This window comes from Nothoprocta perdicaria, unplaced genomic scaffold (genome assembly GCF_003342845.1).
Source record: "Nothoprocta perdicaria isolate Ctin4 unplaced genomic scaffold, notPer1 scaffold_154, whole genome shotgun sequence".
Taxonomy (NCBI): Eukaryota; Metazoa; Chordata; class Aves; order Tinamiformes; family Tinamidae; genus Nothoprocta; species Nothoprocta perdicaria.
Window position 1 is genome coordinate 1,650,907 of NW_020454694.1, and position 23,641 is coordinate 1,674,547.

The following is a 23,641-nucleotide window of genomic DNA, read 5'->3' on the forward strand; positions in this document are numbered from 1 at the left end:
TGTATACAAGGCTCTAGGTGTTCAGAACTGTTCATTTCCATAAAAGGTAGGTGTAGAAGGCGCCTGGGGTGCGAGCGAGCCCCTCAGTGGAGASGATCGTTGGCTCCTTGTCCCTGGCCTCTCCTGAGAGTGACATCTAGTGCCCAAAGCTCCTTGGGCTCTTGGACTTGGAGACTGAAAATACAGAGTGCTATAATGGGCTTGCTTCTGCATTTTGTGTTTAGTTTCTGAATTTATTTTCATGAGGATCATCTGGTATGTTTTGTTAATCATAGTTCGAGCTGTTTCTGAAACTTGACAGTATATACATTAATTTTTCCCAACACTCTTGTAACTTATTTGCCTACTTCTTTGTTATACCGGTGTTATCTATAGAAATCTAAAGAATATAGAGGAAAGATTTCAGCACCTTCAGGTATCTAAATGTATCTAAGAGGACCTGGAGTTTTAATGTTGTCTTCTCACTTGCCTATAAAAAAAGATTTTCTTATTTGCTCCAAAAGAATAAGCTACAACGCAGATCTCTGCMCCCTCTGTTGGTCAGCCTTTTCTATGTCTGAAACCTCTCAGCTATTTAGAAGTCTAATACTGGGTTCTTATGTTTTGGGTATGTTTTGGATATGTTTGTTAGTGGTATTTCCCTTTGAGGTGCTGTTTTTGTAACATGGTATTTGAGAAAATCACTAAAATTATTTTGCATTCCGCCTTTGTTATAAGGCACTGCTGTGGTTCTGAGCATGGCTTCAGGACGCTATGGTTAAGTAACCAKTAATATAACCCACTCACATTTATTCATAAGAGCATGTTAAACCAACAGTTATTACATAAAATAGTTTTAAAGAATGAACACATTCACATTCAGTCCCTTGAATTCTATTTTTACTTAGGCAATTTTTTTGTAACAGACACTTCTTCCCTTCAGGAGGGGCAAAAGCTGCTAATTTTACTTGGCAACTTTTTACTCAATTGGATGTTCATGTGCTATTTTTTTGGTATATCAATACAATGAGCAATTGGTTTTTAATCCTATCCGTTAGTAATCATCAGTGTTGATTTTTTCCCCAGATCCGACACAGTGTGCTATCTAGTCAGTTGTAGTGATTGCCTGCTTTTTGCTGCCTTGAATGTTTCTCCCTACAAAAATGTTGAAGATACGCATTTTTGTCATAATTCAAAGTAACGTTTTATCATAATACTCCTTTCAGATTGAATATTAGAATTAGGAATTAGTATTATGCCATTCYGCTTATTGCTAACAGGTAGCAAAATGCTTTCAGGGTGTAAATAAATAGCATCTTGTAGGACACATGGGGTTGAAAGTCTGAACTCTGTGGGTGACAAACAGGTGAGGGGCACAGTGTGCGCAGCTGCTTGGTGTTCCCAAGGGTTCCCAAATGTACAGGACTTGGAAACCTGGCAAATAAGCAAGCTCCAGGATCTCCAGAGGCTGCTGAAGAGGCTGTTCCCACCACGTGTTCAGCGCCTTCTCTTTCAGATCTCTGTAGTCAGGACTGTCAAATGGCCCCAGAGGTTCAGGTTTGTATACTAGCCCAAGCGTGTCTTYAGGGACAATTAAAACCAGCAGGTTCTGGTAATAACTGTGGTCCCTGTGGTGTGGATGTGCTACACATTCCTCCTTTGGGGCAGGAAAAACAACTCAGATGGTTCTTCTGTCTCCCTGCAAATTTGGCAGAACTTGGAGGTTGTTTTAGCAGGCTTAGTGGGTGGGTTTTGCTGAAACAAAACATGGAGCTATGTGTCAGGGACAGCACAAAGAAGAGAAAGCTGAAGATTAGTTGGACATGATCCTGTCTGTGTGACTGGGAATAGATTCCCATCAGGTAACTTTTTTCCTAAAGCAGAAAAAGAAAATTGAAAATGTGTGATTTTAGAGGGGGGTGGTTGTAATTTATTTTCAGTTTCGGAATTTTTGATTTGGTTATTATGTTGTGTCAGAATAAAACTCAACAAAAGCTTCCTTTTATTTGATTTAAGGGYCGCGTTGTGGAAAATATATCGAAAAGATGTGGAGGGTTCCTGAGACAACTTAGTCTGAGAGGATGTCTCGTCGTTGGAGACTCCTCTTTGAAGTAAGTAGGGTCCTTATTTYCTAACTCAGAAGGAATTGCTGATACATTTGTTTGGATTTCTAAGTACTGTTTAATAATCAAAATGGGATCCTTAAGTATGTACTAAGAACCTTAGAAATGACTAAGTAAGACTTCAATTTGAGATCAAAATATAATTGCTTATTTTTCCAGAAATAAATTTAAAAATGACAATCTCAGGACAATATTCAAGAGATTTTTCAAAATTTTACGTTACTACTATTTTAATATCCGTTCCATCTTCAAGCATTTGATTTTTTCAGGCCCATAAAACTAGCCYCAAACAGCTACAGTTTCATCAAGATAATAGTCAGACTTTACTAGTGTGGCCCAGAAATGCCTCGCCCATTGGAAAGTGGAGTAAAGACGGATGAAGAGAATGCCTGCAAAATCAGGAGAGGTGCAGGGGCCTCCTGATGCAGCACGAGAGCAAGCCAGTGACAGCAGCACCTCAGGACAGAGGAAGGGGCACTTCCTCACTGCAGGACATAAATTGAACTGAGCAACTTATTGAATCCATGTCAGCTTTTTGCCATGTGTAGCCTGATCAGCCAGATTCTTCTGTGGCTTCCTYCCCGAGTGTTTAAACTCAGATATCCCACGTGCAGCTGAATGSTCCCCAAGCTGGTCTCAAAGTGCTGCAGGGCCCAGGGAAGAAGCCCCTGAATGTGTCTCTTTGCCATCATCGAGCTTTCTTGCTCTGTCACAGGAGGAGGCAGTGAAACCAGTGCAAGAAGCTTGATGGCTTTCAGCCTGACCTAGCACGGCCAGAAATCTTTGTGGGAAATACAGGCACAAAGATTTCTCTTCAGCAGCAGACATTGAGTTAGGATCTTGCAACCTTTAGCTCTTTCTAAGATTTCCAACCACATCTAATTCATTTAATTAGTCTCCAGAATAGATTCATGAGCATTTCTTATGAGTAATCCCTTGCTTCTGTGTATAAAAGTCAGAATCCCTCTGTCTTTGGAGGCTTTAGGTGTTTTAATTAAAAAAATGCTATCAGGGTATCACCGGCAGGGGCACTGAAATRCTTGAAACAGGAAATGTTGAGAATTAAAACACAACTGTGTTTCCAGAGTTTTGGTTAAAAAGAGGGAAAAAAAGATTTTGAACTGGTTGTATTTCATAAGCAGGTACTTGGCCTAAGTACAGAGCAGTGCAGGATGTAGCCCACGTTGGCTACTGAGACGGGCACGATGCCATCGGGACTCAGGAGTGCTCCAGAGTGGCTAACTGTGTTTGAGAAACTTCAGCAAGGAAGGTGCTTCACCTGTGAAGTATAAGAGGGTGGAAATTACTCAGAAAATGATAAATACATGAGCTTTAAGACCCTTTTTCAAAGCATAAGTGGGTTTCATTTTCAGATATTTGGCCTGGAAGTAACCTTTCCTTTCAGACTTTTTGTGTTGATTCGTTTCTAGATATGTTAGTTTTGTGGGTGATACTACTTTCTCCTTTTATCCTTCTTGTAGATCAACCTCTTGTTTAGAAAAATACCCRTTTAACAAAGCAGATATAGGCTATGTAAATACTGGGTGTCTGTGGCATCTCTGTCAGGATATAGCCCAGACTAGAATCTCGAGGCGAAGTTTACTGCTCTGCGACTTGCTACGCGGTGTTCCTGTCTTTCCAAACAGTTTGAAGAGTCGTTTGTCTCGATATAAATCCAGCTGCAGGCCATGAATTTTGGAASGACTGTTTAGAGGATTCAATGGCAACTCTCACCAGTACAACTRCCTTTTTCCTTTTCTTTTTCTTGCTTTCTTTCTTTTTTTTCCATTGTTTTCAACCTCCACTGGAGAGCCAGGAAGTTGTTAGCAGCTGAGCGTGCAGTCGGAGCTGTTAGCCACGGCAAGCCTCCAGACAAAGCTGTTTGTGTGCGTTTCCTCCACCCCTGCCAATAAAACCCATGCAGTTGGAGGAAACATGGGCAGAAAAACAGTGCTCTGCAATGCAATGCAGCTGTAAATATTACTCTGMAGAGATGAAAAGAAAGTTGATGTATATTTTTCTAGGTAATTAGTATAATGATACATACAGGCTTTTAACAGTATAATAGCTCCAATCATCTCTCAAGTTCATGCTCACTAGTGCACACAGATGCATTTTAATTTCTAAAATCATAAATAACTAATGTAACCCACAGAGCTTTGCACTAGGCTTAAGGCCCAGTACTGTGTTATGTAGGGTACGTTCCTTTCCCTTYGGTGTTGGAGAGAGCTCCTTTCCAAAGGATTCGGTAGTGAAATGTATGAAACAGTTTCCCCAACAGCTCCGTTATGCTTAATATTTAATTGATGTGATATTTAAACCTTAAATTTATTCCCTTAATATTTTTAATTAAGACATTTGAAACAAATTGGTTCATCTTTATATGATAGAAATAAACACCTGCCTGAAATGGTATTGGGGGAAGGAACAGTAGTGGTTTCAGGAGCTACCTAAGACCAAAACTTGCTATAGYAAAGGGAAAAAGATGCCACAGATGCATTTGAAATGTATTTTGTGATTTCTCTGCAACCTGAAGATTAAGCTTTGTGAATGAGAGGGAAGGAGGCAGGGGGCAGAGCGCACTCTGGTGACTGAATTACGACTGGTGATGTTGTATTAATTCTCCTGTTTTCTGTTGTATTAATTCTCCTGTTCTCCTGTTTTCTGTGTTTTAGGACCTTTGCACAGAACTGCAGGAACATTGAGCACTTAAATCTAAATGGGTGCACAAAAATTACTGACAGGTAAGTCAAAAGTTTTTTTGTTTAACAGTGAAGGTTGGAAAAAGAAGTAGCTGAAGGTATTTTTAGTGTGTCTGCTGTTTTGCAGCACGTGTTACAGTCTTAGCAGATTCTGTTCCAAGCTGAAACATCTGGATCTGACATCTTGTGTAGCCATCACAAACAGCTCTTTGAAAGGTTTAAGGTAAGAAGATTCAATGTTTTGTGTTAAAGAAAAATCTTAAAGAACTGTTCAACATTTAATGAAGTAAAAAAGGAAAGAATGTGCTGAACTTTTAACATTACGTATCAGCAYGGGCTGTATTCTGTATCAAGCACCTCGTGGGTGCAGAGCGTGGTGTTTGTGTGTGGTCTTGTCTCATGACTTTTCTGTAGAGGCCTGGCACAGTCCACTGGCTCTCGTTAATTTCTAACAGTGTGTTTAATTTGGGTTTCCCACTGTTATGACTATTTGAAGGCTGGATTTAACTTTATGTATTTTTTTAATTCTCCCAGTGAGGGTTGCAGAAATCTGGAACATTTGAATCTTTCCTGGTGTGATCAGATTACGAAGGATGGTATTGAAGCACTGGTGAAAGGGTGTAGTGGACTAAAAGCTCTATTTCTTAGAGGTTGCACACAGGTACATAACTGCTTGGGTCATCCTTTAGGAATAAAAATTTTGCTTTGGCTTTTTGAAATCTTCATGAATTTGAAAATTTTGTTTTTGTTAGTGTTTTGTTCAGTATTATAAAATGTGTGTGTGTGTGTGTGTTTTGTGGGCTGCTTTGCTTTGCTTTTAATTTCCTGTTTCTTTTCCTATGTCCAATTTAATTGCTAATGTAGTTAGAAGATGAAGCACTGAAACACATTCAAAATCACTGCCATGAACTTGTAATCCTGAATTTGCAATCTTGCACAGTAAGTATTTGACATTTCAAAAGATGCATTTTCTGAGAATCATGAACTTTCTTYGAATCTTAGTGAATCGAATTGGTACATGTAAATTTATAGAATTTTATGTGAGGGTGGATGACTRTAGCAAGTGTAAGAATTAAGAGTATTTAACGTAATTGCCACAAAATAGTTCTTTTTTTTGCAATCATAATGGCATGTGTCTCTCTCAAACAAATCAGAAAGTTCCAAAAAACAGCATATTTTGAGAGACATAGCCAGAAACTATTTGTTTGATCTTGAACTTCTTGTTGTAGTTATTATTAAAACAAAACAAAACTGTTTTGTTATCTGTAAATGATGCAAGTCCTCCTAGATCTGCAAACAGAAGACARGATTTATAATTTTCTGCCTAGAATAATTTCTATTTGACAGAACAATTCTCATGAAAACACATTAAAACCTGCAGTGTTTGGAGGAGGGAAAACCTTTGCGCTGAACTGCCATTATTTCTCATCATGTTTTCATTTTTGAAAAGCAACATGTGATAATGAATGGTCTCAGGAATATGCTATAGTAATAGTAACATACCTAGATGATTTGCTCATAAAAAGACCATGTATTTTCAAAAGACATTAGAGATCTTTGTTATCATTGCAAGTATAATGTTAATCCAGGAAATAAAATAGACTTGGGTCAGCATGAAGGATTTGTTGTTCAGCAGAAAAAGAATTGGAGTAGGAGTTGGAGAAGAGAAGGCTTTTTGCGGAAGAGAGGACTTAATACAATGGATATCTAAACAAAATATTAACAATATTCCTCTCCCAGTAGGCGAGGTCCCATTACTATTTTGTGTGCAGCTGCAACAAGGTTATTTCTTACAGTGTCTGTTTTAGAGAAAAAAAAATGTCTTCCAAAATTAGAGCAATTTGTATTAGAAAGTCAAGCACAGAATGATTTTGGAAAAGAATATAAATAGTCCTTTGCATTAAACCTTTCAGCTAGGGACAACTGTAGGGCAAACGTGGCCTCTAAATTAAAGTTTTGTAAAGGAAGGGTGAGATGCAATTGCCTAAGGTGGCCCTTGCTTTGAGAGGGGTCCGTGTGTGAAGGGCATTTAGCCCTGGGTCTCCTGTGGTGGCCAGCTCACTCACTGCAGAGCTCCCTAAGGCCTCGCTGGCTTGCAGGTCTTGAACTGTTTATTTTGCATAGTCCTTGTAATGAAGGACCTTCCCTGCGGTGTGAGCAGACAGAATGGTTTCACAATGGTACTCTGTGTTTAAAGGTGGACAGGTTGTATGCAATGTGACTCCATCCCTTCAGAAACGAGACTTGACTTTTGCTCACAGCAGATTACTTGACAGCAGAGCAACTTCAACCTTTCTGTGTGTTGCAGCAAATTTCAGATGAAGGCATTGTGAAAATCTGCAGAGGCTGCCACCGACTGCAGTCACTGTGTGTTTCTGGTTGCAGCAACCTGACAGATGCTTCGCTCACAGCGCTTGGCCTAAACTGCCCGAGGCTGAAGTGAGTATGTCGTGTGCTTGCTGGCCTCATCTAAGCCTTTCCCTTCTGAAGCACAGCAGTGATAGTGACAGGTTTGATTTACCTCTRTGTTGTTTATTTTACTTTTGTAATGAAAGCAAAACGTGGAGTCCGCAGTATGAAATGGACCTAAACCTAAGGGCAGGTCTTCAATGTAACTGATATGTGAATATAGTGCACTATATTTAGGAGAAAGAAGGATAATACATGACAAAACATGCTGTAGGAGCATCCTAGTAGCAACTTAGTAGTTCAGTATTGTGCTTCTAACTAAATATTTTAGGTACTAATGGCGAGCCAGGAGAAAAGAAAATGTAAAGCCTATTAATTATTTTTAGAAGGTAAGAATGGCTGTAGTTGTGTAGTGACTTGTGATGTTTTATACTTGGTGACTTTCCACAGTGTGTACTCTACTATGGTTTTTATGCTGCCTTTTTTCTTGTGAAAAATAGCTAAATCACACTGAAGTACCATATTTACATCTTACATATTTACCATAATTTAGGTTTTATTACAATTGTATTTTAAATATTATGCTCTGCTGTACATCCTGGCATTCTCAGACAGTGGATTTGTGGGGAGCATTTTGGGTAATGAAGGCTCAGAAACTGGTTAGAATAGGTTTGATTCTGGAGCTGGTTTTCCCACCATTTCTTGGTGTCCATTAGAACAACTGTAAAAACCCAGTATGCCTATATAGAGCAGCAGCTTACACCGTGCAGGTGAGGAATTAGCTCTGCCACCATCTTGCATATTCCCAGTACGGGCTTTTTCCAGTGCAATAATAGCAAATAAAAGAAGTTTGGGTGATGCTAAATTGCCCGTTATATGAGGAACTTGCAGGAGTCACAACAGCTCTTGTTGTACTTCCATTGCAGACAAGTGGTGGAGAATGTAGATCATAAAACTTTCAGCCAACCGTGTTTGGGTGCCCGTGGGCAATGAGCTGTTGCACTGAGCTCTTTCCACTGACTGAGTGGAAAGAGATTTAGATACTTCAGGAAATCCTTCCTTAAGACTTTGGTAAAACTGAATCCTAAAGTGGTGGTCTCCTTCCCGTAGCCATTTATAGGTACAAAAGCTTGTGTAYGACCTTGCTTGGAGCTTAGGAATTTCCAGCAAAATGAAAAGTTTTCCTTAGCAAGTGGTGCTGCTTTTACTAGTGTTTTCTGTTTATGTTCTGCAACTTCTCTGGTTCTCTCAGKTCACATCTCAATTTGGAAACAGTAGGAAGTTTAACATCCTATTAGTTGCAGTTAGTTGTTGTTAGTGAGGGGAGTAGAAGTGTAGCAAGAATCATTTTTCTACAGAAGAATATTTAACATTTTCTTAACAGGAAATAGCTATTAATCTCAAAAGGGCCTTTTTGTTACATAAGCTGTTAGCCCCTGGCTGTGCCACGAGGGGGAAGGCTTCCATCATTTTTCTCCTGCAACACGGGACTGAGGTAAAGAAGTAAAGAGTAGGGCCCTCTGCAGTGATCACCACAGCGATGTGCATCATGCACAGACAGGTTGTGCAGACAACGACAGCCAGGCCTTTAGGATCATATATTGGAAATACCTGATGAAAAATATATAGGCTTTCCACACTGGTTGGACTCGTACGCTCGAGTGTGAAGGAAAGCTGGCCAGAACTGAGCTGTCACACCTCTGCTAGAGCTTCTGAGGGGGCTTTGGAGTGTTTTCTGGGCTATGCAGTCCCACTTTGCTCAGGGGTCTCAGGTGTTTTGCTGCACTGCTTCCTATGGTGGGGCTCTGTTCTGCACCTGCAGCCTCTCTAGAAGTGTTATTTCCTTTGGAAGAAATTTCAGGGCATGACCAGCTCTACCAAATTGGTCTAGGGGACCCTATCCATCAGCTTTTTTTTTTTTTTTTCCTATATCAAGATACATCAGTCTTTTCAGGAACCTTTTTATAGCCTATTCTATTCTGTGTACAATAGTTTCTCTCTCTCTCTTTTTTATTTTTTAGTGTTTTTTAATGTTAAAATACTGACAGAAGAAGCACTCGTGAACACCATGGGTTGCAGAATGTCCTTGTCTAGGGCTGTGTGAAAATTAGGGCTCATGTCTTCAGCTGTTCTCTGCTACTTGATTGCACAGGGCTGTGGTTCCACCTCATTCATACTTCTACTTCCCAGCTTGTCTCCAGGTGGAGGAATCAGGTGTTAGGTTTATCCTTCCACAACATGGCTATTATTTTCTTTTAAGTTGTCCTTTGGCTTCAGTATTTCAAGCTCATTTTATTCTCATGTCTTGCTTCACAATGCTTACTTTGTGCACATGTTTTCAGAGAGGATTTCTACTACATAGTTCCTCTTTTTCCTTTTTCTTTTCTTCTTTTCTCTTGTAGCTTCTTAACATGTTTTTAGAAGCAGTGTTTTCCCCCGGAGCATTTATAAACATTTTTTTAACTCTCTGCTGTGTCTTTCTTCAGATAGCACATTAGAAAACATGAGCATTAYGATATCTTGCTGAAACAGGAGTTGAAAATGCGTGTAATTATGTATAATATTTTTATTAACTGCTGAGAATAATTTGAGGATTGGATTTCATTTGTTCTCTGAGCTACTGAGTCTTCTAATAAGCTGGATCAAAAGTCTGTCTAGTGCTTTTTAATTGCAAATCCCTGTGAAAAACAGACAAACATATTTGCTATTAAGAGCTTTAGGTTGCAGAAGATAGGTTTGTATCAGAAACTCATTTGCTTTTCATTATGTTAATGTTTCCTTTAACATTTGAAACTTTTCCAGGATTTTGGAAGCTGCGAGGTGTTCACATCTCACCGATGCTGGTTTCACCCTTTTAGCCCGGGTAAGGGTTATTTCTGAATGTTAAAGCTCACCTTGTTTTCATTGCTGCTAAACAGCTGTGAGCTGATGTAGACCCGCTGGGAAGGAGTCTGAGAACAGAAAAATAAGGTAGAAAGAAGCTAGTGGAGAATGGAACTGAAAAGTGGTTTTGTTTTTAGTTTATACTTAGAGCTGCAACTTCATCTGTTTTTACCTCTATCCTTACATTTTCTTAACACATTCGCTCTCTCTCTGTTTTTATTCCTCCCACTCTCCCCATTGGAGTATTTAAAAATGGGATATATTTAGATTGTTCTGAGCATAACTTGTAACCACAAATGTACTTACAACTATATAGCATAAGCTTGTGCCTTGAGTCATGCTCTAAGTATGTAAAGGAATTTGGTTGTGTCACATGCTTAGAGTTATATGCTTGCTGGCATAGGAAAATTGAGAACAAAAATAATAATAATAATCTGTAAAAAAGGACTCATTTGCACTGCTTATCTTGAACATGAGTAGAAGCTTCCCTAGTCACACTGCTCCTAGAGAAAGGTTTATGCTCAGTCAGCCCTGCAGTTCTGGGCTTTTGAAAGTCTCCTTGTGGCTACTTCTGGGAGCTGCAAGATGAACCATTTCTGCTAGGGACTAAACGGGCCATGGGGTYGGTCTGAGCACTGGTGCCCTCTAGTTTGCTGTGGGTCGGAAGCCCTGGTCACACAGTTGCATCATTTAGGGGAAATCACTTGGSACCAGCTACTGAAAGCCACTCTAAAAGCTTATCAGGATCTCTTGGGTTGCTGGAGAAATTCCTCGTATTACTGCTTGTTGGTGTGGAGTGGGGGGCACAGCTTTCTCCTAGCATCAAAGGGGCCAATATTTTTCAATTTGTGGCATTCAGTAGCAGAGCAAATAGTTCTAAAAATTCCTAGTAAAGCATGGAAGGAGAGAGAGATGTTTCAGGAGCTTCAGTGTCTTTCAGATCACTTTGGAGCAAGCTTTTGTGCACAGAAGTTGGACGTAGGTTACACAGATTAGTTACTGCACGGGATATAACCCTCCTTGACTTGAATTGAAGTTGCCTCTCAGAGAAGGAAGGGAAGCTGCCTGTCCAAGCTGTACAGGACAAGGAGAAACTTCACCTAGTAAGAAGGAAAAAAAAAGGATGTAAAGGGAGAAGTTGGGAGCGGGAGGACTGCATTGTCTGTGCAATTCTTTTTGTCCTTCCGTGGCCAGATACTTAAAGGGATTTAAATTTACTCTCGGAGGCTRTTTTCCTATGTAGCTAGCCCTGTGGATGATTTAATGGCAATATTTGTTTATTTAATCTTCTGTTTATGTTTTTTAGAATTGCCATGAGCTGGAAAAGATGGACTTGGAAGAATGTGTTCTGGTGAGATTTAATGTATTAAAAAGTGTTTTGAACATCCAATGTAAGAGTGGACTACCAATAAGAACATTGGCACTTTGATTTAAATCTACTTCATTTTTTATTAATATTTGTTGGGTTATTGATAGTAAATAAAAGTAATTATTGAATTTTTGAATTAATGAATTATTGAATAACAGTATTATAGAAAAATCTATAAAAGGAAAAGCATGAAAAGTAACAGATAACTGGGTGTTTTCCAGAAAAGTGTGTGATGGAGGAATGCCTTCATCCAGTAGGGAAAGGGAGGGTAGATATGTTCCCTGTTTTACTTGCTTACAGTTGCTTGTTTGTGTGTGTTTGATTTTCTTCTAGATAACTGACAGCACATTGATACAGCTCTCTATTCACTGTCCTAAGCTGCAAGCACTGGTGAGTTTCTCTCTGCATTTGCATTTACAAGGTTATCACACTCTGTCTAGGARAATGCCTGGATACTGTGCAAAATACACACAAGTTTCAGGCATATTCCAAAAGGAGCACCCCAGTCCTGAAGATATGTACATCTATTAAGTCTCACAGAAAGTTACCATCAAATCAGYAATAACCAGAAAGCTTATGTTATATATGCTTTACATCCTTCAGCTGGAATTAGGTAGTTCAAGTAAAACTCAGAACTTGCACTTACAAATAAGTAACTTACAGTACCCATGTCCCTTATAGATACTCTACTGTTCYCTAAGGACTGTGACACTTACAAGTCACAGATTAAAATGTGTCAAATATTGAATAAAGTCTCTTGGTAAAGCTATATGCACATTCCAGCYGGTAACCATTTTTGCAGGCAGGAGATTTTTCCCAAGGACTGAATTTACATAGTAAGTTGYGTCAGGTTTTGTGACATTGCCTTTCAAAATGAATTGGAGATTTGTAGGCTTTTAGCGGGCTACCCAAGTGTGCACTATTTTAAAGAACTGTTTTTATAGGTAGTGGCTGTTTTAGCTAGTTCCTGTATTTAGGGTCCAGTTGTTCCCTAAGTGTAGATCTCTCATGTACTACCTTAAATGTCCCTGAGAGAAAAGGTATCTTTTTAATCTGTTCTTAAACAGGATTAAAGAAAGGTTTATGGCTTCATTAATGGAACTGTCTTATTACTGCCTTAGCTTATACACCCCCAGCCCAGAGATTTTAAAAAGGAGCTGTATTCACCATTCAGAGGGTTTTTATTTTTGCTCATTCTTTGTCTCACATTGGTTTTTGGACCATCATTCTGCATGTTAAGGCAAACAAGGGCTATCAGGAGAGGTACTTCTCTTCTTTTACAAGGGATGTGTTTATTATAACTGTAAATATTAGCAGTCTGTTTCAGAACTTGCCAGAGATTTTCTGTACCAGTTTTGCCAATATCTTACTGAAAATGTCATAGAAACTAACAATGTTCTAGTGTTTTTCCTAACCTGCCACTGTTTCTTAGTTAGAAGTGAGCACCTTCCTCTATATGTCAGCCCACTGACAGTGAAATGTAAAATAACACACAATTTCAAAGGGCACAGGGAGAATTTGATTGTGTGCAACAAGGATGCATAGTCAGTCAGACTGTGCCTGAACAGTGTTGGGTGAGAATTACAGGCAGAGAAAACAGACAAACAACCCACCAAAACAACAGAATAGCAGAGGCAAGTACCCCCATGTTAACTGATCTTGATACCTGAAATGTGAGATGGTGTGTTATTGCTGGTTCTCTAAACTCTTTTATGGCTGGGCTTTAGCAAATACTTGTGTATATCTGCACTTTAAGCAAATATTTTGAAGTTGCAGAAACGGTCTTTGAATTTGTTTCTGGGTGTTTGATGACCAGTAGTGAACATGAACAAAACCACCGTTAGAACCATTGCACCTTCATCAGCTCCAAGCACCGACCTGCTTTATTGGATAGAAGAAGTAACTGCATGCGAACTTTTAAACATTCCTGCATTCAGATTAATAGAGAAACTGTAAAATGCTCTTGGATATTGGAGGTGATCATCCCCCTCTACTCAGCCCTGGTGAGGCCACATCTGGAGACTGTGTCCAGTTCTGGGCTCCCCAGTACAAGAGGGATGTGGAGCTGCTGGAGAGAGTCCAGCRCAGGGCTACCAGGATGATCAGRGGCCTGGAACATCTGCCCTGTGAGCAAAGGCTGAGGGAGCTGGGYCTGTTCAGCCTGGAGAAGAGGAGGCTGAGGGGGGACCTGATCAGCGTGTATAAATACCTCAAGGGAGGCAGTGAGGAGGAGGGGGGCRGCCTCTTTTCAGTGGTGGVCAGBGATAGGACTAGAGGAAATGGCTTCAAACTGAAGCATCGGAAGTTCCACAGGARCTTAAGGAAGCATTTCYTCACTGTGAGGGTGACAAAGCACTGGAACAGGCTGCCCAGAGAGGTTGTGGAGYCTCCTTCTTTGGAGATCTTTAAAACCCGCTTGGAYGCAGCCCTGTGCCACGTGCTCTAGGTGACCCTGCGTGAGCAGSGGGGTTGGACTSGATGACCTCTGAGGTCCCTTCCARCCTTSGGCATTCTGTGATTCTGTGATTCTRTGATTCTGTGATATTCCTGGAGCTGAGAAAGCGGTTGAATTCTTCAGTTGTGTTGATCATGCTGTTTCTTACTCACATAGTAATATGGCACATACATTGTGCCGCCTTTGATTTATAGGCCTCATTTAATTAAGTGTATTAATGACCATTTGTGTTTATAAATTCGATACTATTAACTCCTTCTACCAGGTCATAGAGACAGAAAATGTATAGGGTGGTGTATGTGTTTTGGGAGATGTATTCTATGAACCCAGCTGCAGATCCAGCCCCGTCCCGTCAGCRCCACACGCAGTGCCTGGGGAAAGCTGAGCTTTGTAAGCCGCTTAGCCCTGACTCGGGCTGCTCTTAACGAGCCCAGGTCCTGCTGCAGCCGGTGGCTTCACGGCACCTTCCGCCCTTGCTCGCAGCCCCGTCTCTTGTAAAGGTGCCGGGAGGCTGCAGGGCGCAGCCAGCTGAAGGGCTCGGGGTGCCCGTGCCAAGGGAGCAGCTCTGGGCAGGACCCGGCCTGTTCCAAGGGGTGATGGGCCCGCGGCGGCGGTGTGGCGTGGAGCTGCTGCCAGCTGCGGGTGTCCCCGCTGGCGCAGGGAGCTCCGTGGGGAGCTCCGCAGGGAGCTCTGCCCCCCAGGCCTCCTCCCGCCGCCCCTGCGCCCCTCGCGCGCCCGAGCAGGGGCAGAAAGGAAGGTGTGGGGCAGGCCCATGTGCGGGATGTGTGTGTGGGTCTGCAGGCAGGAGGTGCTCGGGGCTCTGGCTGAGGGGCAGGAGGGCCGACTGTGGTGGCAGCCTTCCCCACGGGGCCAAACAAGGTGGATGTGACGGGCGGAGGGGAGCGTCGCGGGTCTCCTGCACGTGACTGACAGGAGATGGATGCTCCTGGGGGCAGGTTTGCCTTGGGCTGACTTGGAAAACGCTTCTGGTTTGCTGCCAAGCATTTCTTCATCACTTGCTGTCTGGGAAATACCTTTGGCAAGGCTACAGCAAAACCAGACTTAGGCTTCAGACTGACGCTGCTGCAGAAGGGATCTGCTCCTGCAGGTCTGCAGGCTTTTTGTTGCTCTTGTTATTTATCAGGGATAAAGTTCTAAATGCACTAAGGGGTCATGGATTTGGAGTTGGCCACTCAGACCGTTCTGATTCTGGTTCTTTATCTGTGTGCACTTGCACAAACGCGTTCCTGGTGATGTGTATAAAAACTGACTGGTTTGGGGTAGCTGCGAAACTGTAAGTCCTGTCCAGAGATTCCCATCTGCTTTTGTGTTCTCAAAGTTCATCCTTTCAAGTTGCCTTCTGTTTCCTGCCCCATGTATGAGCCATTTGGCCCCTGCAGTGCTGAGGTGTGTGACACAACTTTAACTTCAGCTGCAGTTATTGCAATTTTGCAAATTAATTATAAACCCTTCTGGGGCTGTCGCTAGTTCTTGGTTGCCRCAGTCTGCCCTGGGTTTCAGCGCTCTGCTCTTTGAGCTGGATTAACCACTCTGAGCCTGGAAAGGACTGGTGCCTTGGGAAAGAACTCTCTCTTCTCGCCTGTCTGTTTTAGAGCTTGTCTCACTGTGAACTGATCACCGACGATGGGATTCTCCACCTGAGCAACAGCACGTGTGGCCACGAGCGGCTGCAGGTGCTCGAGCTCGATAACTGTCTCCTCATCACGGACGTGACGCTGGAGCACCTGGAGAACTGCCACAACCTGGAGCGCATCGAGCTGTACGACTGCCAGCAAGTCACGCGAGCCGGGATCAAGCGAATCCGGGTACGTGGGGGCGGCTGCTCCGGGGAATCCTGCGCCCGGGAATCCTGCATTGCCGCGGCCCAGGCAGGAAAGAGCTCGAGTGGCATCAAGTTCCTGCCTCTAGGGACCGAGCACAGCTCTCCTGCATGGGCAGCAAGAGCTGCCTCGCCCGGGGATTCCAGGCAGTTGGGCCAGCAGTGCTTTGCTTTTCACGCGTGTATTTTCAAACGCGGGTTTTCAGGCTTCTAGGGTTGTGCAGTGATACTCCAACTCTCCCCAAGGACACATGATTAATACACGGAGCTGATAGCAAAGCTTCTGCATATGGGAATTTGGGTTAAGAGGGTGCCGGGCAGGCAGGCCCTCCAACGTGGCCACAAACTGAGCCCTTTCCCTTGGAGCGGGTTGTGCCCGAGCTCCGCTTTAGGCGCCGCCGGCCTCTGCTGCGCGTGGCTGCGGGGCCACGTCCCACAGGCACCTCTGCCGCCGGGAAGCCCATCCCGCCAGCCACTGCCAAGGGCCCCTGCCCTGTCCCATCCATGCTGCTTTCTAGGATGAGGGAACCAGGGAATGTGGGAGACAAGGCACAGCCAAGCCCTTGCGCAGCGCCAGGCATCCAGCTCTGCTCCGGAGCAGGGCACATGCCTGTTGTGACACAGAGCTCCCTCCTCGGCACATCGGTGCAACGCTGGGCAATCAGTAATAAGAAAAACGCTGTCAGGGCCAGACAGTCGAAGCTGCATCAAGCAGGTAGACGCTTTGCTGCCTTACCAGCCCCCACCAGAGCCACCTCAGTGGCAGCAGTCGCGGTGTGCTGGTCCTCATTAATTATGAGTTGGGGTGGTTTTGTTTTGTTTTGTTTTTTTTACTAGTTGGGGTATATTTTCAATAGTTGGGCTATTTTTTCCCCCTTTCCCATTACAAGAGGATTTTCCTCCACAGGCTCATCTACCTCATGTGAAAGTTCATGCTTACTTTGCTCCCGTGACTCCCCCTCCTTCGGTGGGCGGCGGGGGACAGCGCCTCTGCAGATGCTGCATCATTCTTTGACAGTAAGTGCATCCCAGAGAAAATCCGAGCTCCTTTTTGTTGGAGACAAGAACTGGACGGACGGCGGTTGGGAGGAGTGAGATTCCCGACAGTCCTAACGGTGACGTTTGGTCATCCGGTTTTGTGACAAGAAAGCGTTTTTCCAGGTAAAAGTCTTACCATAATATGCAGATGTGGATTACGTAAGTTGGTGATATTGGTTTGTGTGGATGCCTCCCTCCTCGCGTTGGCACGAGAACTGACGCACGCGGGCGGCCGCGCTGAGCCCGGCGCTGGCGGCGGCTCTAGGCGCAGCCCCAGAGCCCGGAGCTCCCCCGGCTCCCGCSGCAAGGACCTGCTGTTCTGGAAGGACAAGCCAGCTTTAGATGTTGACCAAAAACGCGAGGCAATCACGAGCTCTCATAGCCAACAGCTCCGCCGTGGTCCAGCTTCCTGCTCAATTACGTAACGGGCCACAAGAGGCCACGTCAGAAGGTCAACGGGTACCTCAAGGCCACCCCATAAATAGGAACACCTGCTCCAGGGTTCTGCAGTCCGCTCCCCTGCRGGGATGTTCCCCCTAGAGCTGCCCGGCTACCCGAGCTCGAGTGCCCCACAGCGCCCCATGCCCCACAGCACCCCCAGCCACCGCTGTGGGGGAGGCTGTCGGAAAGGGGCAAGGGCCACCGGCCTCGGCGCTTTCCTGCAGCCCCTGTGCTCCAGCAGGGAATTCAATCCCGGCTGCCTGGTAGGCACCGTAGCCAGCATGGGGTCCAACAAACCTACAGGCAGGAGTAGAACCAAACCAACCCTGATCTAAAAAYGTGGGGGGAAAAATAAAAGCCCGACTCTTCACATTGGGGTTATTTAAGAAGCTGCCAACTTCTTTCTGATCATAAATACCCAAGTATTGACTCATAAGGCCACGCTTTCATCCTTAGTTTTTCAGTGCTAGAGGGTTAGAGAAACTTTTCTGTATTAAGCCACCTACTTATCTAAGCTGAACTACTCAGCAGTTCAGGAAGCTTTGTGTGTGAGCCTGACTGTGCGTTTGTGTGTGCGTGTGCTAAAGGGGTTCAGGCCTGTGTCTTTAGTCAAACCTAACAGAACCCGGCTTTATGGCGAAGCAGCCGGCGGAACGACTGGGTAACAGCCAAGCTTCCCCCSCCTCGAACCTGCCGGTACAGAGCGAGCGGGAGCAGGAGGAGAGGGCTGCGCGGCAGGGCACAGGCGGTAACGCACGGGCCCCGGCGTGCTTCCCGCCTGCAGCACAGCCCCGCGGGGCTTGTCTGCCCCCCAGCCACGGCGGCTGCTGGCTGCCATCGGCCTCAGACCCTTGGCACGGAGCCGCTGCTCCAAGGGAGCGTGAGGCAGGTTTTCCTCTCGGCCGTGCCAGGAGAGGCCCTGGCGCCAGCACCCCAACAGCTCCTGCCTTGGGGGGCTCATTTTTTTCTAAGGACATAACGAACCTTGTAAGTTTATGGCATTAGACATGTACAAAAACAAATGGAACCTACTCTGATATAGGACACTTAAATAAACARTCAGCTGCTGTCAAATGTGGATTTGTTTCCGTTATTTCCAGACTGAAGCTTTTCTGGGAGTTTCCTAGTAGAAACAGCAGGTCTTTGGGCTGGGTGCAGGACAAAGTGGTTCCTTTCAATGACCCAYCTTTGTTGCAAGGGAATTGTTCCAACAGCTCGTGCAGTTTCTAAAGCTTAACAGCAGATGTGTCTCTGATATGTAGCAGAAATGTGGAAAATAAAAGAAAAAAGCACATTTACAAAATTATTGAAAAACATTTATTATACTTGAATTGAAATGTGTACATCTTATTAAAAAAAAGCAATTTGCTGCTGGTGCCATAATTTAATTCCAATTTCAAGTGAGCTGGACAAACTACTGTACAACTTTCAATATTCTTTAAAATTAGATATTTGGATACTTTCCGATCAAGGATTTTTCCACTTTTATAAAACATCTGGATTGGAACGGGGTGCTGAGCTGAAAAGACACAAGTGTCAGTTCAATAAAATACTAGGACCAAAAATACCCAAGGATGAGCAATTCATAGGCAAAATGTTTAAGTACATTAAATTTTACTTTCAGTGCAGAAAAAGTGAGAAAGGAGAGGAGAGAAAGTAGCTTTCAGGAACTGAACTCTGCAAAACGCCACAGCTTCCAGCTTTTTGCCAAGCACTTAGCCAGTCAGGTAAGAGGGAAGGAAAAAGCAAAAGCTTCCTTTTTTTTTTTTCCTCCTTTTTTTTTTTGTTTTTCACCTGCTGCAGCAGTTGCCTCCAAAGCCCCGCAGCCCCCACAGCCCCGGCTGCGAGCTCTGAAGCCAGACCAAGGCGGAAGGGCCCCAAGGGGCAGGCAGCGCCCTGCCCCACAGCGCCTTCCCGCGCTGGCTCCGACTCTTGTCCTGGTGCAGGCGGCGGCTCCGGGAGCCCGTTAGTGTTTCGGGGGCCACGGACGCGGGGCCGCTGAAGGCCCCGGCTGCCGCCTTCCCCGCTCCGCAGCAGGACGCACCGAGTCGCTGAGCCCCCCGCGCACCGCGAGCCTGGTTAAACCCACAGCGTGACAAGCAAGGGGTTAAGCTGCAGGAGTGCCCTGCGGGGCATCTAGGACACTAAAAATAAAGGATGCATAGGCAATTCGTTTCCATTAAATTTGTTAAAGCAAAACACAATTACTTGGTACCCCACAGGATTTATATTAATCCTTCCAACAAGGTACTATTGATAATGCAGTTTGCTGCATGCATATATTGCATCTGTCTAGGGCTTCTTAAAAGCCCTATTCTGGCATTTACATTTCTTACATACACTCTTATACACAATTTACACGGGCAGCTGTTCTGAACAGCTTGACTCTCGGAGACCTGACCACGATCAGCTGAACTACTCATCTCCACACACACCATGTGCTCTGCTAACGTCAAAGAAATAAAATAAAATCGGCCTAAGGTACAAGCGAGTAAGAGCCAAACCAGCACTGAAAGGTAAAATGCCCCCAAATGAAGTTTTACATTCATCTCCAACGGGATGCAGAGAGGAGCGGAGCGCGGCCCGGCCGCCCCCAGCTGCACCTACTGGCCACGGCCGCCRGCCCCGCGCGCCGCTCCCGCGGGACGGAGCAGCCCCCGGGAAGGGGCACCTCCTGTTTTCAATATGAAACATCTCATACGGGCAAGGCAGAGCCTCAGCGTTGGGAGGATCTTGGGTCATCTTCAGGCAGGACTTCATTCTGTGTGGAAAGACCAGTCTAGCACGTGTGACATCATTTCAGAATTATATGGAAACCTTCATTTTCGGCTGAAAAAAAGAAAACAACAGGTCAGTCTTTCACAAGCAGGACAGTACTAGCTGATTCACCAGCAGGTCAGAATGAACCTACTTGTTCTTTACTGTGGAGACCATGAAATAGTAAATAACTAAAATATCCTGTGGATACTACACTTAAGCTAAGCATACCATTCTGTTGGTTCCACATCAAGACATTAAAATGGGCTTTATATGTTCATGTTAYGATTAACTGAACCTTCAGTTGGGACAGGTTCTTTAATCAAAAAAGGCAGAGTCAAACTCATCCAGTGCTCACGGCAGCTGCCGCCAGCTTCGGGCTCAGAAATACCTGGGACTTCTACGGAAGCAGTGTCCACCTTGCGCGCCAGCCTGGAAGGGCAGCGCGGCTGCCAGGCTGAGGGAACGCGCGCACCGGGCCCCACGGAGGCAGTGCAGCTGCACGCCGGGTGGGCGGGTGCGTGTGATCAAACCCGTCCCGCGGGGCCCCCCGAGCGGGTGGCACAAGGGAGGCCGCAGCCCGCGGCGGCGGGAACCCACCTTTGATTGTGGTGAATAAGAAGCAGCTCTCGTCTGGGAAGTTCTGAACCATCTGCGGAGAAGAACAGAGCAGCTGAACCCCCCCGAGCGTCGCCCATGGAAAACGAGAACGAGGCCCCAAGCGCAGCCCGTTGTGGGGAACTCTGCGTTCTGGCCTTGCGCAGCGAGTGTTTGTGGGTCTCGTCGTGGCAGTGGGCACCTCCTCTGGGAGCTCTCCAACTGCGCAGCAGGTGCTYGAGGGACCCGTGTTCAACAGCAGTTAAACATTGTTTAGACTCCTCCTGCCTTCGGCACCTTCTATACCTACTAATTACTTCCATACATACTACCTAATTGCTGCAGCATCTCTGAATGGTCAAGGCTGGAAGGATCTCAGAAGTACTGAGGAAGGCCAGGGGTCTGTTACTTCTTAAAGTCTGAAATTACCCAGTACAGGGAAGAGAGTTAAGTGCTGTTTTAAAGGCTGCTTCTACTACTTTTAAAGCAMAGGCAACAGCAGCCTAAACATCAGAAGGCACCAGGTTGCATGAGCAAACAGAAAGACCAGTAACTAGAGCAGTCCACATGACAAAAGCCTCCATTTCATTAATGCAAATATTTCTGTCACTGAAGTAAAACTCCCCTTACCTGGTCGCTAACAAGAATGTGGATTCCAGTGGGACCCTGTCTGTAAACCTGATTAATCTGATGCAGAGGAATATTGAAGGCCAGAGCAAGCTTGCGCGTCACCTCCGAGGCTGCCATTTCTTCCAAGTAGATTGCATGATACACTACAGAAAAAGAAAAAAAAAATTAGATTAAGCTTTGTACTAATTTAGAATAGGCAACTATATGAAAAATACACATCTTTGTTTATATCCCTTGCCTTCAATACTAAAATCCAATATTAAAAGGTGAAAAACCTTTCCTCTGCCTCTGTTCTCAATAGCACAGCCCTCTGAACRGGGAAGGCTTCTGCTTGCTCCCATACTGAAGGCAACTTCCAGCTGCCATTTTTTCCAGGATCCTGCACCAAAAGCCTTAGTCATCTCAGAAACAGAACTAGACTCGTCTTTGAAGAGTCCCCTAAGGATGACTCTAGAATTAGTTTGCACTGTCTCAAAAGAAACAGGTTTTCAATACGTATGTATGTATTTTTACCAGTAATGCTCTGCTGCTGCAGCCTTTTTTATTTTTGTGGATAATGAGTCTTTTTCAAGAATGAATCATTCTGTCAGAGCTGCGGCGAAGGGAAATAYGGCAGAGGAAGCAACAGAACAGAACCACGAAGCACCTGCTCATAACTCGATGCTGCTTTTACAGTCCCACAGCTTTAACTAATGGTGCCAGCGGCCCTTATGCGGCCGTTCCACGCTTGGATGTTGTTCTGTCCTCAACAACTTGAAGAAATCCAGAGGAGAAACCTACACAGTTTGACAAGAGAGGACCCTGTCCGCAGACCTGATACACGAGGTGCCCCTCGGATACAGGAGTATACGGATAGAGCATCAGCCTACAAAGATGCTATGGATTCCTTACTGGGGCTTTGGGGCAGGGGTGTTTCYGCCCTCGAAGCCGAGAGCAAGAGCACAGTAATGTAAAGTTGCTTCACTCTCTAAATTAAAAGATTGATGTGAATTAAACATGAAGTTTCTATCTGTGTTGCAACAACTGTTGCATGGATAAAGACAGCAAAACCTACTGCAAATAGGTAAGAACGCAGGTCTTCAATTTGCAGTTAGCTTTTATGTTCATCTCTGCTTATACAGTTAACATCCTGGCTGTACAGCACAGCACAGCTCATTTGAGAGCTCCTTAATCAATTCTCCACATAAATACAGYTAACTGCATCAGTGGACTGAAAATCACGATCTAGTCTTGAGAGGTTTTAAGCTTCTGTTCATCCTTTGCAACATTAAAGCTATTATCATCATCATCATCATCTCTTGTTCAGGCATTTATGTAAATAAATGTGTGTCTACATATATCAATAAAACTCCCTACAGATTCTCTGTATACAACAGGCTCAATTCCAGTTCTGGGCAAACCAGGAASTGTTTTTCCTTCTCCCTCTCGTTTCCCTCGTGCCAAGACAGGGAGCCAGCAAGGGCTGTACCGTATATTGCCCCGTTGCTGCTGTCGCCGCTGCCTGCGTCCTGCCTGTCCAGCTGCAGGCTCCTGGAGGGCTCCTGGCACACGTAGATTGTTAAACGGGGTCTAACAGACCTGCAATTTAGAAAGGCCACACATCAGAGCCAAGCTCCCTTCCCCGAGAAGGCACTGAAACGTCACAAACATTAATTTATTATGGCAACAGGACCCCGAAAATGTTGTCTTTCCCAGACCCCCAAATCTTTTCACACAGTAGCCCAGCCTAAGGAGCCGGGACTGGTCTCCCAGGTGCCAGCACCCGCATTTACACCAAACACCAGTGAGTTCCGAGGCCCCCACGACACGGTGGGTGGCTGAAGAGCAAAGACGGTTCCCACCAAGGTGAGCGGCAATAAACGCCCACGTGGGTCACGGGCAGGTGTCTCGGTTGTGTGCGTTGTGTGTTGGCTCGGGTGTCACGCTGTGTGTGTTGGCAACCAACAGCCGTGGGCTCAGCCAAGCCACCCCCGCTCATGGTGGGTCTCACTGCCACGAGAGGAGCTGCCTCCGGGCGCTGCGTCCGCGCACGCCCCGGGMGCTGCGGCCGCTCCGGCCCCCGGGCAGCCCCGGGACGGCGCCAGGGCTCCGCGGCGGGCGCAGGTCTCACCGGGACTTGAGCGCGTTGTACAGGCGGATGCCGTCGGCGGGGCCGCAGATCTGCACCAGATCCTCTCGCGTCAGCTTCAGTAAATCAGCACCTGGAGAAACACGGCAGGGCTCAGAGGTTACTGCAGAGCACCTACACGATGTTGAAGAAAAGGGGCAGTCRTTGAAACCGAGAGTAACACATCCCGCAAGCACGGACGAGCCAGGGCCATTCGGAAAAGGCAGGAGCTGACACTAAGAAAAACGGCTGATTTTGCAAAGGCTTCCATGGAATTCTAAAGATTTTCCATGAGTTGCAGTTGACAGTCA

At 45.1% G+C, this 23,641-nt stretch overlaps 2 protein-coding genes across 3 annotated transcripts in view; one reads left to right on the plus strand and one right to left on the minus strand.

Moving 5' to 3' along the window:
* Positions 1-2,029: 2,029 nt before the first annotated feature.
* Positions 2,030-18,306, plus strand: FBXL2 (F-box and leucine rich repeat protein 2). Its single transcript, XM_026034972.1, has 11 exons — positions 2,030-2,090; positions 4,778-4,846; positions 4,913-5,027; positions 5,339-5,465; positions 5,669-5,743; positions 7,113-7,243; positions 10,016-10,076; positions 11,403-11,447; positions 11,799-11,855; positions 15,534-15,746; positions 16,668-18,306. Exons 2-11 carry the CDS (start codon positions 4,822-4,824, stop codon positions 16,773-16,775), a joined length of 957 nt encoding a protein of 318 aa, XP_025890757.1. The 5' UTR covers positions 2,030-2,090; positions 4,778-4,821; the 3' UTR covers positions 16,776-18,306.
* A 1,565-nt stretch (positions 18,307-19,871) lies between these two features.
* UBP1 (upstream binding protein 1) overlaps positions 19,872-23,641 on the minus strand; it is a 28,191-nt gene continuing 24,421 nt past the window's right edge. For both annotated transcript variants that reach the window (XM_026034975.1, XM_026034974.1), the window contains 5 exons: positions 23,334-23,424; positions 22,692-22,801; positions 21,224-21,366; positions 20,597-20,648; positions 19,872-20,068 (listed from right to left, as the gene is read on the minus strand). In XM_026034975.1, the coding sequence (XP_025890760.1) occupies positions 20,034-20,068; positions 20,597-20,648; positions 21,224-21,366; positions 22,692-22,801; positions 23,334-23,424 (431 nt within the window). In that variant the 3' untranslated portion in view covers positions 19,872-20,033. The remainder of the gene's footprint in view (positions 20,069-20,596; positions 20,649-21,223; positions 21,367-22,691; positions 22,802-23,333; positions 23,425-23,641) is intronic.